General features: G+C 38.5%; 1 protein-coding gene across 6 annotated transcripts in view; it reads right to left on the bottom strand.

Moving 5' to 3' along the window:
- Window positions 1-15,075, bottom strand: part of grik4 (glutamate receptor, ionotropic, kainate 4) — a 301,922-nt gene that overhangs the window by 3,990 nt on the left and 282,857 nt on the right. For 4 of the 6 annotated variants that reach the window (XM_077541047.1, XM_077541049.1, XM_077541046.1 and 1 more), the window contains 6 exons: window positions 14,149-14,258; window positions 10,752-10,925; window positions 9,653-9,818; window positions 7,085-7,310; window positions 2,761-2,889; window positions 2,555-2,673 (listed from right to left, as the gene is read on the bottom strand). In XM_077541047.1, the coding sequence (XP_077397173.1) occupies window positions 2,555-2,673; window positions 2,761-2,889; window positions 7,085-7,310; window positions 9,653-9,818; window positions 10,752-10,925; window positions 14,149-14,258 (924 nt within the window). Of the gene's footprint in view, window positions 1-2,554; window positions 2,674-2,760; window positions 2,890-7,084; window positions 7,311-9,652; window positions 9,819-9,899; window positions 9,985-10,662; window positions 10,926-14,148; window positions 14,259-15,075 lie in introns of those variants that run through there. The other 2 variants (XR_013287896.1, XR_013287897.1) reach the window with 2 other exon arrangements.

Below are 15,075 nucleotides of genomic sequence, written 5' to 3'. Positions count from 1 at the left end.
GCTCGTCCAACGCCACAAAACAGTGTTGAAAGCGGACTTACCTGTTAACAATCATATTACCGTAATTCTTTAAATACTCAATTTTTCATTTTCACTTGAATTAATAAAAATACATGCCTGACCCACAATTAAATGCCCTGGTAGTTGCATGAATTAAGACCTCACATGGCCACTATTTGAGGAATTACAGAATACACATTTAATATGTACATTTTAAAATGTTAAAAAAAAAAAAAAAAAAAAATCCAACCTTACCCTGGCAAGTCAACTTGTGGAAACAACACAAAGTAACAAGAAAATAGTGCCACAATGAAATATGTACAACAATAATCTGTTTTATTAAATACATTTTTGGAATAACGTGGGCTTGCATATGAGCACAGTAGATCGGAATACTAATCATAATGTTTCTATGTGTGGATTTGTTTAATTAAACTCATGCACTGCTAGCCCAGTAAAAATGGACTTTGACCTCGCTAACCGTTAATGGCAGTGAATGAGTTAAAAAGTTGAACCGTTAACGATTCAAAATGGAGCTCATTGAAAACATTTTCAGATTTTACACTGTTAACTCATTTGCTCCCAAATTTTAAATGTTTTAAGTGTCCCAAAGACATAGTTATGTTTTTATTTATTTATTTATGTATTTATTTATTTATTTATTTATTTATTTATTTTTTATGCTAGCTAGACCATACAGAAATCTTTGTTGCAGTCTCTCAACTGCAGAGAACGGGTGATGCAATGGTAATAATTACAAAAATGTCCGGCAGGTGGCAGCAGAGTATAAGAGATCAACCCGAGCCATGTTGAAAACAAGCTGATTTGTGAATAATGATGAAAGTTAGCTATTTTCTAATCGTAATTGCTGCAAAACAGGAACAGATTGAAATATACTGTCTGGAGCCGCAAAACATTTGAAGATTGTGATGAAGGAAACAGCGTGTTAGTGTTGGTCTAATGTACCGAGGGCCCAAGAGCTAATTAGAGCTGCACCAGAATAGAAAAATATTCTTCTAACTTTTCGTCTTACAATTTTGGATTTTTGTCTGTTTTTATTTTGTTTGTAATTTTTCATAAATATTTAGAATTTTCTGGCTTTGTCAAACTTCTGAAATTTTTGGCAACTTTATGGACAATTATGCCAATCATTTGCCTTTCTTCTTCGCTATTTTTTTTTTAACATTTTTTCTGCCTTTTTTTTTTTGCTATAAATTTTCTGACATTTTTGGCAATTTTGTGGACATTTTATGTTAGTTTTTGTAATTTATTTTTTTGTTTTTGGACATTTTGAAATTACTTTGAATACTTTCTTTTCTGCCTTTTAAAAAAAATTTAAATTCTCTGACTTTTTGACAATTTCATGAACATGCTAATTTTCTGCTTTTCCTTGACCTTTCTGGACATTTTATGGCCACATTTTGGGCATTTTTAGGTTTAAAAAAAAAAAAAAAAAAAACTTTTTCTTTTTCTGACAGTTTACAAATTTAGACACTGACATTTTCTGAATATTGAATTATTAATTTTTAATGTAATCAATTCATTCATTTATATATTTTCTAAAAAAACAAATGTCAATATACATTAATTTCTACTAACGATAATTTATTTAGAGATCCACAAGGAGCCACAGGAGAGCTTCAGAGCCGTAAGTTGCGGATCCCTGGCCTTGTAATAGATAACCCGCAAGTAACTCCAAAATGATCAAATGGAGGCGCTAGAGTTCTTATAGACCTAACCACATGGCCAATGTCATTAATGTACAAATAGTGAGGTGAAACAGCGATGTTGCTAATGTTGAAAGCGCCATGTTGTTCAAAAAGAAGGACTCGAGTTGGCATTTGACTTACACATACTGCATGTTTATTGAAGTAAAGTCACAGTGTGGAGTCCAGTTGAATAAAAGACAATCATCGAGAATCATTTGAAAGGCATCATCACATCAGAAATAGATCGAACACGCGGCTTGCACATCTCGCTGAGACCAATGCAACAAATCAGCCCAGCGTTTGAACTGTTTGTGTAGAAGAAGGCAAACTTGTTGCTGCTACAGGAACTGTTCAAACTTCTCAATCTGAAACGAGGCTACATTCAACAGACACCCTGATAACTCCACAATATTAGTGTATAGCAGCTAGAAATAAACACTTTATATAGAATGTTTTCTAAGTTGCATTGTTGGCCTGACGATGTGCACACAGTGGAAGGCATTGAAATGCTCGCTTGGATGTTAAAGGTTAATAATCACACATCTTTGATGAAAAGGCTACGACTGCCAGCACCATTATTGCACCAAGAAGACCTGACTACATTCAATATGACATACCCTATGCAGTATACTGTATATTTAGGATTCTAACAGAAATACATATACATGTAGACCACGTGAGGTAAATCTTTGGTTTTGTGCTCATTGCGTCTACTCTGGAAGCAGACAGCGACTATGTGTCAGACCTGCTCAGTGTGGGGGGAGTCTGGTGGCCCCGCGGGGGGGCCGGCGCCAGGGGGGGTAGAGGGAGACAAAGCAAATGCAGGTTACATAGGCCTCTCTCACCTCGCTTCCTGGCGCGTGTCTCAGCATCCACACAAACTCCAGCACCGCCATGAAGATGGCCACCAGCAGGCCGCACACCAGCACCACGAAGATGCCGCCGATGTTTTCCATGCCCAGACCTGCGGGAGGGAAGCAGGAAGTGAGATTGGAGGGACTGCAAGAGGTGACATGTATAATGGGAGAGAGAAGATGAAAAAGACAAGAACCTTTGGCCCGGTGGTCCTCTTCCTTTGGACATTTGCCGCCATCCCACCACTTCCTCTTGAGGATTTCTAAGCGATTATCCTCCTGAAGCTTGAGGATGGCCAGGTCAAACTCATCACGGTACACGGAGCCTGCAGTTAAAACACAGGCAAAGCTGCAATGCATTCATACATACAAATGCACACAACGGGTACCTCGGTTTCTGATGGTGATGCCATTCAGAGTATAATGGTTTAACTTTTTTTTTTTTTTTTTTTTTTTCAAATTCAGATAGTTTAAATTAATTTTTGAAGCAGGTTTGTCAGGTTTTATTTTTTTCAAAAATACTTTGTTTTCGTTTTGTTTTTTGTTTGTTTTTAATTAGTTTTAATATTAGTTGTTTTTATATATGGTGTATTTGTCAAGTGCAAAATAAAAAAAAAAGGTCAGAAGTATTATGCAATACAGTAAGTGAGGTAATTAAAATATAAGTTTTTGTTAACGATACATGAGATTTTGAGGATACAAAAGTGGAACAGTTGGCGCGACGGTGTAAGAATAATGTCATGTTGCACAATGAGGCACACTCAGATACAACCGTACGCTACTGACTGTTTTTCATCCTATTGTTTTACATTTATGGCTGATAAGTGTTTTTCATACAAATATTTTGGCCTACTAAAGCTAGAGAATGTAGTTTCAGTGAAAATTATGTGGATGTTATTGCTGAGACTGACCAGAAATGAACTTAAAATGAAGAATGATGAAAAGTAAATGGCAAAAAAAAATAAACTATGCTAATGTTGCTATGCTAATATAGGCCCACTGCAAGATAGAAAACTCACAAAAGCACAGTGACACAATGATAAGGATGTGCTATATTTTCCTCCATTCAGGTACTATTTCTAATAAGCAATAAAAGTTTTAGGTCTTGCCTCGTACTTCTGTACCATTCATGATTTGATTGAAACGCTAACATGCTAACATTTGGTTTGCTAACAAATAGCAAGCACGCAAACAGAATAGCAAAAGTGCCATGACACATTCATAAGGATTCTATTAACCTGACTACCTTACTTACTACCTGAATACTGGCAATCAAGTAGTATTTCTAACAAAAATTGATGACCTGCTAACATATAATAGTATCACTAACATATAGCAAACATAGCTAACATATAGCAAGCATTGAGCGTCAAACATTAAGTACAAACTTAGTAACAAAATACTGTGCCGTGAGTGATCATGTGAGCAACAAAAAAAAGTCCAACTTCATTTAAATGGTCTTAAGAAATTGTACATTTACTATAAATAACATCTTTGTTCATCTATCAATGCCAGCGACGAGTAGTGAAAGACACAAGTAATGTTCTGCTAAACAGGCCCAGATTTCCCTTTGAGTAAGTAAATTTGTACATACACTGAAACAAGACCATTAATAAATCAGTATAATTTTGACGTTTTGATTTTTTTTCTTCATGTACTGTATATGTGCCTTAGCTCAATCAAATCTGGGAAACACTTGTCTTGTATACGTATATTCTGTATATTTAGTAGCACAAATTCTCTACATGAGTAGTAATGTGTTGCATTTAATCAGTTACATTTACTTACCGTAAGTCATTTTTAATTGCACACATCAGAGTACTTTTAATACAACATGTATACCAAGAAACACTGCTTTTACTATCTTAGCTCTAATTGTTGCTTGCGTGATCTGTTTTAGTTCGTCAGAGACTTTTGCTTTGGGTGCTGTCACATGACTCAAAGAAACTACTCGTGATGTGGTCACATGACCGCACATGCAGTCTCCAGGGGTTCACACACAAGCAAAGTTTTTCAATGAAGTGTGGTAGGACGTTTCCCTAACAGCCAATGACAAACGACAGCTATGTCATCAGTTTTTGTCTAAAAATGTTGACATTTCAGCCTAAAAGAACTCCACTTGGAACTTGAGAAACAGCAGGTCTGTGTTTGTAAATGAAAACACTGTCTGGGAAAAAAAATATATTTTTTTTGTGGCGCCTACTTTGAAAGGAACGCATTTATCAGAAAACAAAATCACCTTGTGAGCGCATATCTCCACCAAGGTTAACCATTTATCAAATACGAAATAATACCACCACCTGATTTTTACAGTTGATATAGAAAGTAAGCGTACTCCTGTTAAAATAACATCTGATCTTTAAAAAAAAATGAGGATGAGGGAAATGCTTTTACTATTATTATTATTATTAAAAAATAATACAGTAATGTATGTTATTGCCTGTGCATATCAGTGGCCCTGCTATGGGGAAATGTCCAAAAGAAAGTCACACAAGTACACACACCCTAAAACTAATATAAGTTCCTCCATCCAGTTGAAGAAAAAATATTAAAACACTATACTGCTTCTAACGTGCTTCACTTTGGAAAAGGTGTAGTGATGCACAATGTTGTTTTGGCAGCATATCAACCTTTGGTTTAGTTATACAGTGGTTGACATACACTTTAATTCATTCCATGACTCCACTCAAACTGAAAACACTTGTATAATTCCCCATTCAAATGAAGAGAAATACAATTAATCTCTTCTTGCATCCCCCAAAATGTTGCATTTAAAAAAAAAAAAAAAGAAGAAGAAGAAAAATAGAAGGGAACTTTGTTCTTAACTAAAGCATACATAACTAAACTGAATGTAAAGAAATTCAACAATTTTCCACATTTTTTCCCCAAATTAAATTCACTGGGGGATTGTGCTACTTGTGTTGTGCATGCTTTGGCCACCTGGGGGCGGTGTAATATAAACATACTGATATACATGAAAATATCTCAGCTCCACACTCATCCACTGTAATACTATTTTTGAGTTATATATTTTTTTTGCATGTGTTGCTCCACCATGTATGCTTAAGGGTAATAACACCACAATACCAATGCTATGTGTTAGCTCGTATATAGCATTTCCCAATATGTGTTAGCATTAAGCTAGCCCTTTAAGTCAACATTAGTTGTTGGTTTAATACCCACGTTGTAAATGTGTTTGTATTATGCTAAGTTTGTGCAGGAATAATTTTAAATAATAAGTTATACATTTGCTGCAATGAAGAAAGAAATGCTTCTGCTTGCAAAGAAGAGTTGCTTCTGCTTGCAATGAAGAATGCCTTGCTCTGTTCCCATTCACATTCACATAGCCTGGCTATTTTGAAGATGACTCAAGAAGCTGAAGAACCACAACATCTAACATAGCAGAATAGTTCGAGCCAGTCTGCTGACGTCGCCTTTTTTCTGTTAAGAAATGATTGCAAACTTGACCACACATGTACTCAGCAATCTTCCACTCACATGCACAACACATAGACAAACAAGTACACTGTGTTCCAACTATGCCTTGCATTTGCATTTTTAGGGTTGGAACACCCATGTAACTAGGGGCGTGGAAAGGGTGTGGAAAACCAAATAAATAGAGAGGGTGAGGAGAGGAATCTTCAGAGAGTGCAGGAGTGAATTGTATCAGTCAGTTCTTCTCTTCTCTCCTCACGACCGCTGAACTGAGTGTCTTCTCTCCTTTTTGTGTTATGTTAAATAGATGTCAACAGGTAACCCTTACAGTTTGAAAGTAAAATTCAACTGGGGTCAAAAAACAGCTTAAAGCCTCTTTTTTGAAAATGTGTTCATTTTCTGTAAAATGCTGCTGGTTGCGAATTGAGTTCTCTGCTACCATTGAGCACTCAGCGTCAAGTCAAAGCAAAAAAAAAAAAAAAAAAAAAAAAAAAAATCGCCCGAATGACGGCTGATATTTCGAAAAACTCAAGGCACCACTGCACTTGTCAAATCAAGTGCAACTTTAATAAAACAACGTTTTACTGAAGCACAGTTCGGTGCACCAATGGGAGGATTTTGTTTGAGGCATAGTCAAGGCGTGCAGTGTGAAGATCGGGCTTATCCATCCTTGAGAGGAATTTAAATGACTGGTGTTTACTTTCAAGGTGTTTTTCCCTCCATCGACACCTCCACTCAACATTGTGATCAAAGTCGACGCGACGGCAGATATTTGAGTCGCCGAGCGAGCGAGTCACCTCGCAGCAGGGAGCCAAATTTCACATTCTCTTATCTTGCCTTCTCCCATCAGAGCATGGAAAGAGACGCTCTATTAAAGCCTGTTTGAGTTTCTATTTTTTTGTTTTTTGCATCATCTCTCCTCCTCCGTGACAGCTACTAATAGTTCGCCTTTTCTCAGGCGCTACTTTTTAATGTAACTTTTTCCTTCTCTCGCTGCTCAACTTATGTTCACAATGAATTCAACAAGCATTCGATGAATTCATTCTACGCTTAAATTTGATACCCCATAGCGTCTCCCCCACTCACCCAGCGGCATTCCGATACCGTAGCCCTTGGTGTCGAGCAGCCCGCCGATCTGCGTCAGGTTGCAGTTCCTCTGCCGGTAGTATTCGTTCATGGTGCTCTCCAGCAGGTAGGCGTAGTTGGAATTGAGGACGCGAGCGATGCCCTCCTCCGTGCTCTTCACAAACACGCTGGGCTGCTTGGAGTGCATGAAGTTCCACATTCGTTGGTACGTCTGGTAGCGGGAGTTCTGCAGAGCCGCGACACACCGGATTATTAGCAGACAGGTTTCGCCACATTTACCATTTGACCAAAATAACATCTGCTCCTTCTTGTGGCATCTTAGTGCAAGGAAACTATGTTGAAGTAAGTTGTGGAACTTTGTTTAGACAAAAGTAGTGCTTTACTGACATTTTGTGATACCTTGGTGCCAGGAAACTATGTTGAAGTGAGTTGTGGAGCTTCTTTCGACAACAGCTTTGCCGGCATAACAGTGCCGAACAGAACAGATTTTAGACAAAAGTAGTGTTTTACCACCATTTTGTGACACATTGGTGCAAAAAAAGTGAGTTGTGGAGCTTCTTTTTTTTGACAAAAGTAGTGCTTTGCCAGCATAATGGTGCCAAAAAAATATGTTGAGGGGAGTTAAGGAACTTCGTTTAGAGAAAAGCAATGCTGTCGCCGCCATTTTGTGAAAACTTGGTGCCAAGACACTATGTTAAAGTGTGTTGTGGTGCTTTTCCACAAAATTAGTGCCTTGCTGACATATTGGTGCCCAAAGAATATGTTGACGCATCTTAACGAACTTGGTTTAGACAAAAGTAGTGCTTTCGCCGCCATTTTGTGACATCTTGGTGCCAAGAAACTATGTTAAAGTGAGTTGTGGAGCTTCTTTTAGACAAAAATAGTGTTTTACCGCCATTTTGTGACACCTTGGTTCGAAAAAACAATGTTGAAATGCGTTGTAGAGCTTATTTTAGACAAAAGTAGTGCTTTGCTGCCACCAAGAAACTATGTTGAAGTGAGTTGTGGCACTTCTTTTTGACAAAAGTAGTGTTTTGCCGGCATTATGGTGCATAAAAAAAAATACATGTTGACGTGAGTTAAGGGACTTTGTTTAGACAAAAAGTAGTTATTTTCCGCCATTTTGTGACATCTTGGTGCCAATAAACAATGGTAAAATACGAGTTGTGGAGCTCCTTTTGACAAAAGTAATCCTTTGCCGGCATAATAGTGCCCAAAAAAATGCTATTGTGAGTTAAGAAACCTTGGAAAAAAGTAGTGCTTTGTAGACATTTGTGACACCTGGATGCCAAGATGTTAAATTGGGTTGCGAGCTTCTTTCCCACAAAAGTAGCACTTTGTTAGCATAATGGTGGCAAAAAATATATTTATATTAGTTAAGGAACTTTGTTTCGACAAAAGTAGCACTTCTCTGCCGTTTTGTGACATATTGGTGGTACCAAGAAACTATGTCAAAGTGTGTTGTGGAGCTTCTTTTGACAAAAGTAGTGCTTTGCCACCATTTCGTTTCATCATGGTACCAAGAAACTATGTTGAAGTGAGTTGTGGAGCTTCTTTTCAACAAAAGTCGTGCTTTGCCAGCATCATGGTGCCAAAAAAATATGTTGACGTGAGTTTAAAAACTTCATTTAGACAAAAACAGTACTTTTCCGCCATTTTGAGACATCTTGGTACCAAGAAACTATGTTAAAGTGAGTTGTGAAGCTTCTTTTCAACAAAAGCAGTGCTTTGCCGGCAAAATGATGCCAAAGAAATATGTTGGAGTGAGTTAAGGAACCTTTGTTCAGAAAAAAAGTAGTGTTTTGCTAACATTTTGTGTCATCTTGGTGCTAGGAAACTATGTTGAAGTGCTTCTTTTCAACAAAGGTATAGTATTTTGCTGGCAAAACGGTGCCACAGAAATATGCTGAAGTGAGTTAAAGAACATTTGGTTAGACAAAAGTAGTTCTTGGTTCCCAGTTGAAGTTGAAGCAGTTTAGTGACGGCAATCGATTCTACTGTATTTCCATGAGAAATATTACCTCCGACTTGAGATCAAGTGACTCCTTCCAGCAGTAGAAGCACATTTTGCTACTTTATGTGCAAGTTCTCTTTCCTCTGCTCTCCAGGCGGAACACATTCTTCACTTAGCATTCTAACTTGCCTTCCTCTTTCTTTCAGCTTGTCTTCAGCGACCTAATGAACAGTCCAGTGGGCTATAAAGCACACAGGGAAGCAGCCACCAGGACGATGTATATTATTCCTTTGCCCCATATTATTCTTCACTGCCTCACTTCCCCCGTCACAAACCCTTTCTCTATTTTCCACTGTTTTTTTCCTCGCTATGGTCACAGTGGTTGCTTCACTCGAGACTTGCACCTTAGTTCCCGAGAAGAAAGCTATCGAGCGGCTGTGAGGGAGGAGTCAGGAAACTTGTGATTAGCGCTAGCCAGGAAGGTGACCAGGGGGGGGATAACATCGCCGACGACCCATCGACAAAAAGGCCTCTTGGGTCAATGTGGCTGCGGTTCATATTGACCGAGCACCGCAAACAATCTATCAAACGTAACGATGCGCGTGAGCCCTGACCTGGAAGAAGGTCATGGTGGAGCCGCCGTGCATGGTGCCGTACTCGATGGCCGTCTGATCCGCCAGGTCGTCCACGGACTCGATGGGCACCTCCATCCTCTGAACGGTGAGGAAGGCGGCCAGGTTGGCAGTGTACGACGAGATGATGATTAATGTGAACGCCCACCTGCGCGGGGGAGACCAGAGCATATGTATCTCTTATGCAAATGAGCAGACAGCTGTTTAGAGATAAATAGTGAGGAGCTTTACAATGACGGCGGTGTGGGCATGGATGAAGGTGATGATGTCGGCACGGGATGGAAGGAGAACAAAAAAACAAAAAAAACGGCATGCTGCAAAGAATAAGAGCAGACATAGAAAGACGTTTGAATACCAAATGAAGACAATGAAGGGTCCTGTGTTTGATTTCCTGTCTACTTTTCAGTGTGAAAAGCTATGAATCATAAGAATCATTTTATGTTTCTTGATCAATTATTCTCTATTGTAAAGTAAAATAAAATAAAAATAATCTTAAATCTTAAAACTAAATAAATACATAAGTTCCACTATAGTGTTCTTAAAAACACTATAATAAAAATAAAAATAAATAAAAATAATAAATAAGTTCAAAAAAAAAAAAAAAAAAAAAACTTTTACACATTTTTCTGAATATTTGAAATTTTAGGCACCAAAGTGCACTCTAAAAAGTTGCTATAACACTGCCCAACACACATTTTGGTGCCAAAAAGCTTTCAACAGTTTTCAAGTATTTCAAGGTTGCAGAATCCAGAAAAATTTCTGGATTTCCTCTAGTTTTAGAGCTATTCCATATTTTTGTTAAAATAAAAAAGAAGTGCAAATAATACTCAAGTTATGTCATTGGTATTGTATTTGTGCTTTGATGAGACGGTATCTGTAGGGATGTGCGAGTATCGATACCAGGTAGGCTACCAGTGTAATAAAGTGATGAAATGGGCCAAGAAAGAAAGAAACAGCACAGGGTGATGAATGCGCTTGTTTTGAGGTGTCACCTGAAAGCAAGCCAGCAAATCAACCCGGGCAAACGAATGAGGATGACTAGATGGCGGATCAGCAGCTTTGATGAGTGCACCACACTGACCACACTCCGCTGACACAGCGCGTGGACAGCGCCCTGGGGGCGATGGTGGACCCTTGCTGCATGAAGCCCCCGACAGGGAACCACAAGCTGTTTCCCAGCGAGTACTGATTGATGAGCAGGTTGCAGCGTCCTTTCAGGCACGGGTGCGGGTTGTACCACTCGTAAGGTGTCAATCTGTGGAGAACAAGACATGCAACCGTGTACTGGGCTCCAGGCAAGCAGCGTGAGTGGAAATACAAGTGAGTGCGAGTATTGGAATTAGCATAAAAAAAAACAAGTAAAACGGAAGGAGAGAGTTAAATCCAACAGGTACAAAGTCTTTTAGTTGCCTCCAGAGTGACTAATAACTTCTTATTCCCATGTGCTGCCATCTTTATTAATAATAAAGTTTGCCATATATGCAACAGCGCTGTTCAGAAAAGTGAAAGTTCATAGTAGTAACTTACTGCAGTAGATATCAAGCTTAAAGTATCTTCAGAATGAATAACCGGTAAGTTTTTTGTGTTAATTAAAGTGTCCTTAAAAGTCTTAGAGTATAATTTTTGATGAAACTGTTTGTTTTTTTGTTTTGCATTTTTATTGTTTTTATTTTATGCTGCTTTTTAATGTACTGTAATGGTTTTATTGTGTGTTTTATCCTGTACTTATTGTAGCACTTTGAGATTTAATTTCAAATGTAAAGTGCTGTACAAGTAAAATGTATTATTATTATTATTATTATTTATTTTTATTTTTATTTTATTTTATGTAGTCACAAGAGTCACTAAGTACTCTATTCATGGGTCACTTACGGATAAGGTTGTCCAATGATGGCGATTTTATGAACTATCAAGTGCGAACAAAAATAAATAACCAATTTGGGACTTTTATTTAAATACATTTAAATACAAGAGTTTGTATCACTCGCAAGTCAGTCAAGAACACATGAGAGCAGCTAGCAAGATTGTACTGTCGCACAACTATGTTAAAAAAAATAAAAATAAATAAAAATCCTTTTACAAAGTAGCCACTTATAGTGGTCATATTTATGTTGTATGACCTGGAAAAAAAAAAATCAAACTTTTTCCAACAAATATATATTTTCATCAAAATTTTACAATGTCTGGATAGCTAGCTTGTGTTGTTTAGATGGCTGCTTTTTAGCCTCATAACTTTGATTTAAGTTGGAAATATTTTTTGGTGCGACCATTGTAGAAAGCTTTCCATGATAGATGTCTGCCCGAAATGCTAGATTTCCTAAATTGTGGATAACAGTAAAAATTGTGCATAATAGTAAAAATACAAAATAAATATTAGAAGACAAGATGAACATTTTTAACCAATATTCTATGTGGCTTTATAATAAATTAACTGTGGTGGGTTTGGTGCAGTCCTTATATGTCAATGACACTCATTCATTTTCTTAGGCCAGCTGCACACCAAGTAGCATGGCCAAAACGAACTAGCTGCTGCACTGTATGCAGGATTTGGCAACTTTTCATGAGTGACTGACTGTGGACGACACGTTTTGCCGCAATTCAAAATTTGAATCACCAGTCTGTTGCTGGAATGAATGCCTGTTTCTCGTTTTTGTGGCAGTCCACTTTTTCATTGACAAGCGCGACATGTTTTTGTGCTGCAATACAAAACAAAAACAATACAATATTGTGGACCACATCCAGTTTTTGAAGGTGGGTGGTAGGAACAGTACTCTCCAATCCAACATCAAATTTAGTCGTCCTTCTTTCCTCTTCAAAGTATTTATAGACTCCGCCCATCACTCATTAACGAATGTGCCAGACACAGTGTTTGGGAATCACTGCTACACAGTGCAAACTAGACAAATAAATAGATTTTCTTGCATTGAGTTGTTTTGAGTTTCAGTTCTCTATCTGACCACCAGGTGTCAGTGTTACGCTGAAGACCCAGCCCAGACAAGAGAGCGACTCTTCTGTGTGTTGGATGTGATCACCAGCAGACACTGAGTGGACAGGACAAAAACATGTGTCTTTGCACCCGTAGAACTAAGCACACAAACACTGTTTTGCTCTCTTTTGATTCCTTTCTCTCCCAGTAGGCCTTTTCACCATGACTTCACACGCACTTGTGGGGAGCGGAAACATTATGATCTCCAAAGGGACCACAAATCCTTTCATGTCATTTAACAAAAGGTAGAGCTATTGAGAAAACAGAGTAAATGGCTTCAATGATGATGTTAGCCTTCTCTCATCTGCATGAATTTGAATGTGTGATGTGTCAGTCAAATAGACGATGTTACGTGATGTAAAGGCTAAACATAGAAGGGAGACATGACGTTACTTACGTTTCAGGTATGTTGATTCAAAAATAGACGTGGTGGAAACTCTGATATATTTGTGTCAGTTTGTCACTTGATATATTTTCGGTGGCATCGGAAATTAAATCGAACATCACAAAATGGCACACAAGCTCTTTTGACTGTGAAATTAATAGACTGTTTACACGCTGATGTTAGCTAGCATGCTAGCCATTATGTTGCTAAATTACTCAAAGGCAACCACTGACCGATAGCCTATACACGCCCATGCAAGCCGTTGAAGTCACAGGGAAGCCATCTTGCTCCTCCCACCTCGCGAGCAGACTACGGTACAAACCAGGGGTGGGCAAACTTGGTCCTCGAGGGCCAGAGTCCTGCAAGTTTTGGATGTTTCCCTTCTCCAACACGGCTGATATATGATCATCTCATCAGCAAGCTTGGCATAAGCCTGATAACGATCCCAATTATTGGAATCAGCTTGTGTTGGAAGAGGGAAACCTCCCAAACCTGCAGCAACAGCCCTCGAGGACCGAGTTTGCCCACCCCTGGTATAAACTATATGGTATATGTACAGATGAGACATATACAGCTCATAGGCAGTTATAAGGCCGGGGGCTGGGTGGGAAGTTTGTGCCGGGGTGGTCACTATTTTTTAATAAGTTAAAAATAAATAAATAAATAAATAAATAAATAAGTGAACGGTATGTGCTGCTTTGAAGACCTCCTTTTGCTTTTATCACTCAGTTCCCAACACCCCAATATTAGATTTGGCAGAGGCATCTTTTGTTGAATTACAGTTATATTTTTTTAATGAGAAATATACAAGTTTCCTACTCAAATATTCTGCACTTTCAACACTGTAAATGTATAGGACTGTATGCCGAGAAGCATTTCTTGGGAGGAGTAATATGGAGGCCTCGCGGCTTCAAATGTCAGCTATCCAGTCATATATTCAGATCAGTGAAGGCAACCCAACCACTTACTGTATGAGCCAATGGCTTTTTGTCATCGTTTTCAGTTCAAGTCAGCGATAGTCTGTGGCTTTCTGCCACCCGCAAGTACCCTGACATCTTTTGTTTACAAACATGAAAAGGTCTGCTGTCAGTATGCGAGTGTGTCTACCTGGCAACCAGGAAGAGAACGCAGCTCACGGCCAAGTAGGCCAGCAGCATGAAGAGCCACACGCCTGGTGAGAACGGGTCCAGGAAAGAGAAATAGCCTGGCCGGCGACCCTGAAACAAACACAGGACAGCGCTTATAATACAGCCACGTGTTCAACTTTGATCGTGTTAAAACCACTTAATCCAAGCCGACCCGGGCGTTCAAAGCAGGAGGGTTGAACTTGAGACTTTAAATGCTGCCCTCTTTAAAAGGTGACGAGGAAAACATCAACAACATCATCTCTGCTCGGTCAATGAGATTAATTAGCGGCCAAAGTTGCATGTCGAACCCGCCGCCCCCACAGGCTGTGTTTACTGTGAGTTAATCAACATTTACAGCTGTCCGCAACAGTGTGGCTGTAAACAATGCTAGTTGGATGTGATAAGTATAGATTTCCCTGTTGTAAACTGATAGCATTACAATTATGTGCTCTTGTTTGCACGTAAACATTCAGATCAGCAGTCATAAAGCAGCTCTCCCATGGATAGTAAATACTGCCGAGTGGTGGAGAATATTGAGACAACATGGCAAATAAGAGTTTCTATTCCCAAGGATACAGCTGTAAAAAAAAAAAAAAAGAATTTTCACAATTTATGTCAAGTACTAAACAATACAATGTAATAAAAGTATATGCGACCCAATTACTGGGGGAGACTCAAAACAGTATAATCAGAGCCCCAGGGGGCAAATTTCATTTACCATTACAACTAATAAAGCTGAATTAGAAAGAAAGAAAGAAAGAAAGAAAGAAAGAAAGAAAGAAAGAAAAAAGAAAGATAGAAAGAAAGAAAGAAAGCTTTACAACTTTTTTTGGGCGTGGAAGGTGGGAGTGGCACCATGCACTAGCCTAAATATAATGCATTCTTCTTCTTATTATTATTATTAATA

Source organism: Festucalex cinctus, chromosome 13 (genome assembly GCF_051991245.1).
Source record: "Festucalex cinctus isolate MCC-2025b chromosome 13, RoL_Fcin_1.0, whole genome shotgun sequence".
NCBI lineage: Eukaryota > Metazoa > Chordata > Actinopteri > Syngnathiformes > Syngnathidae > Festucalex > Festucalex cinctus.
This window is presented reverse-complemented; position numbering and strand designations above follow the sequence as displayed.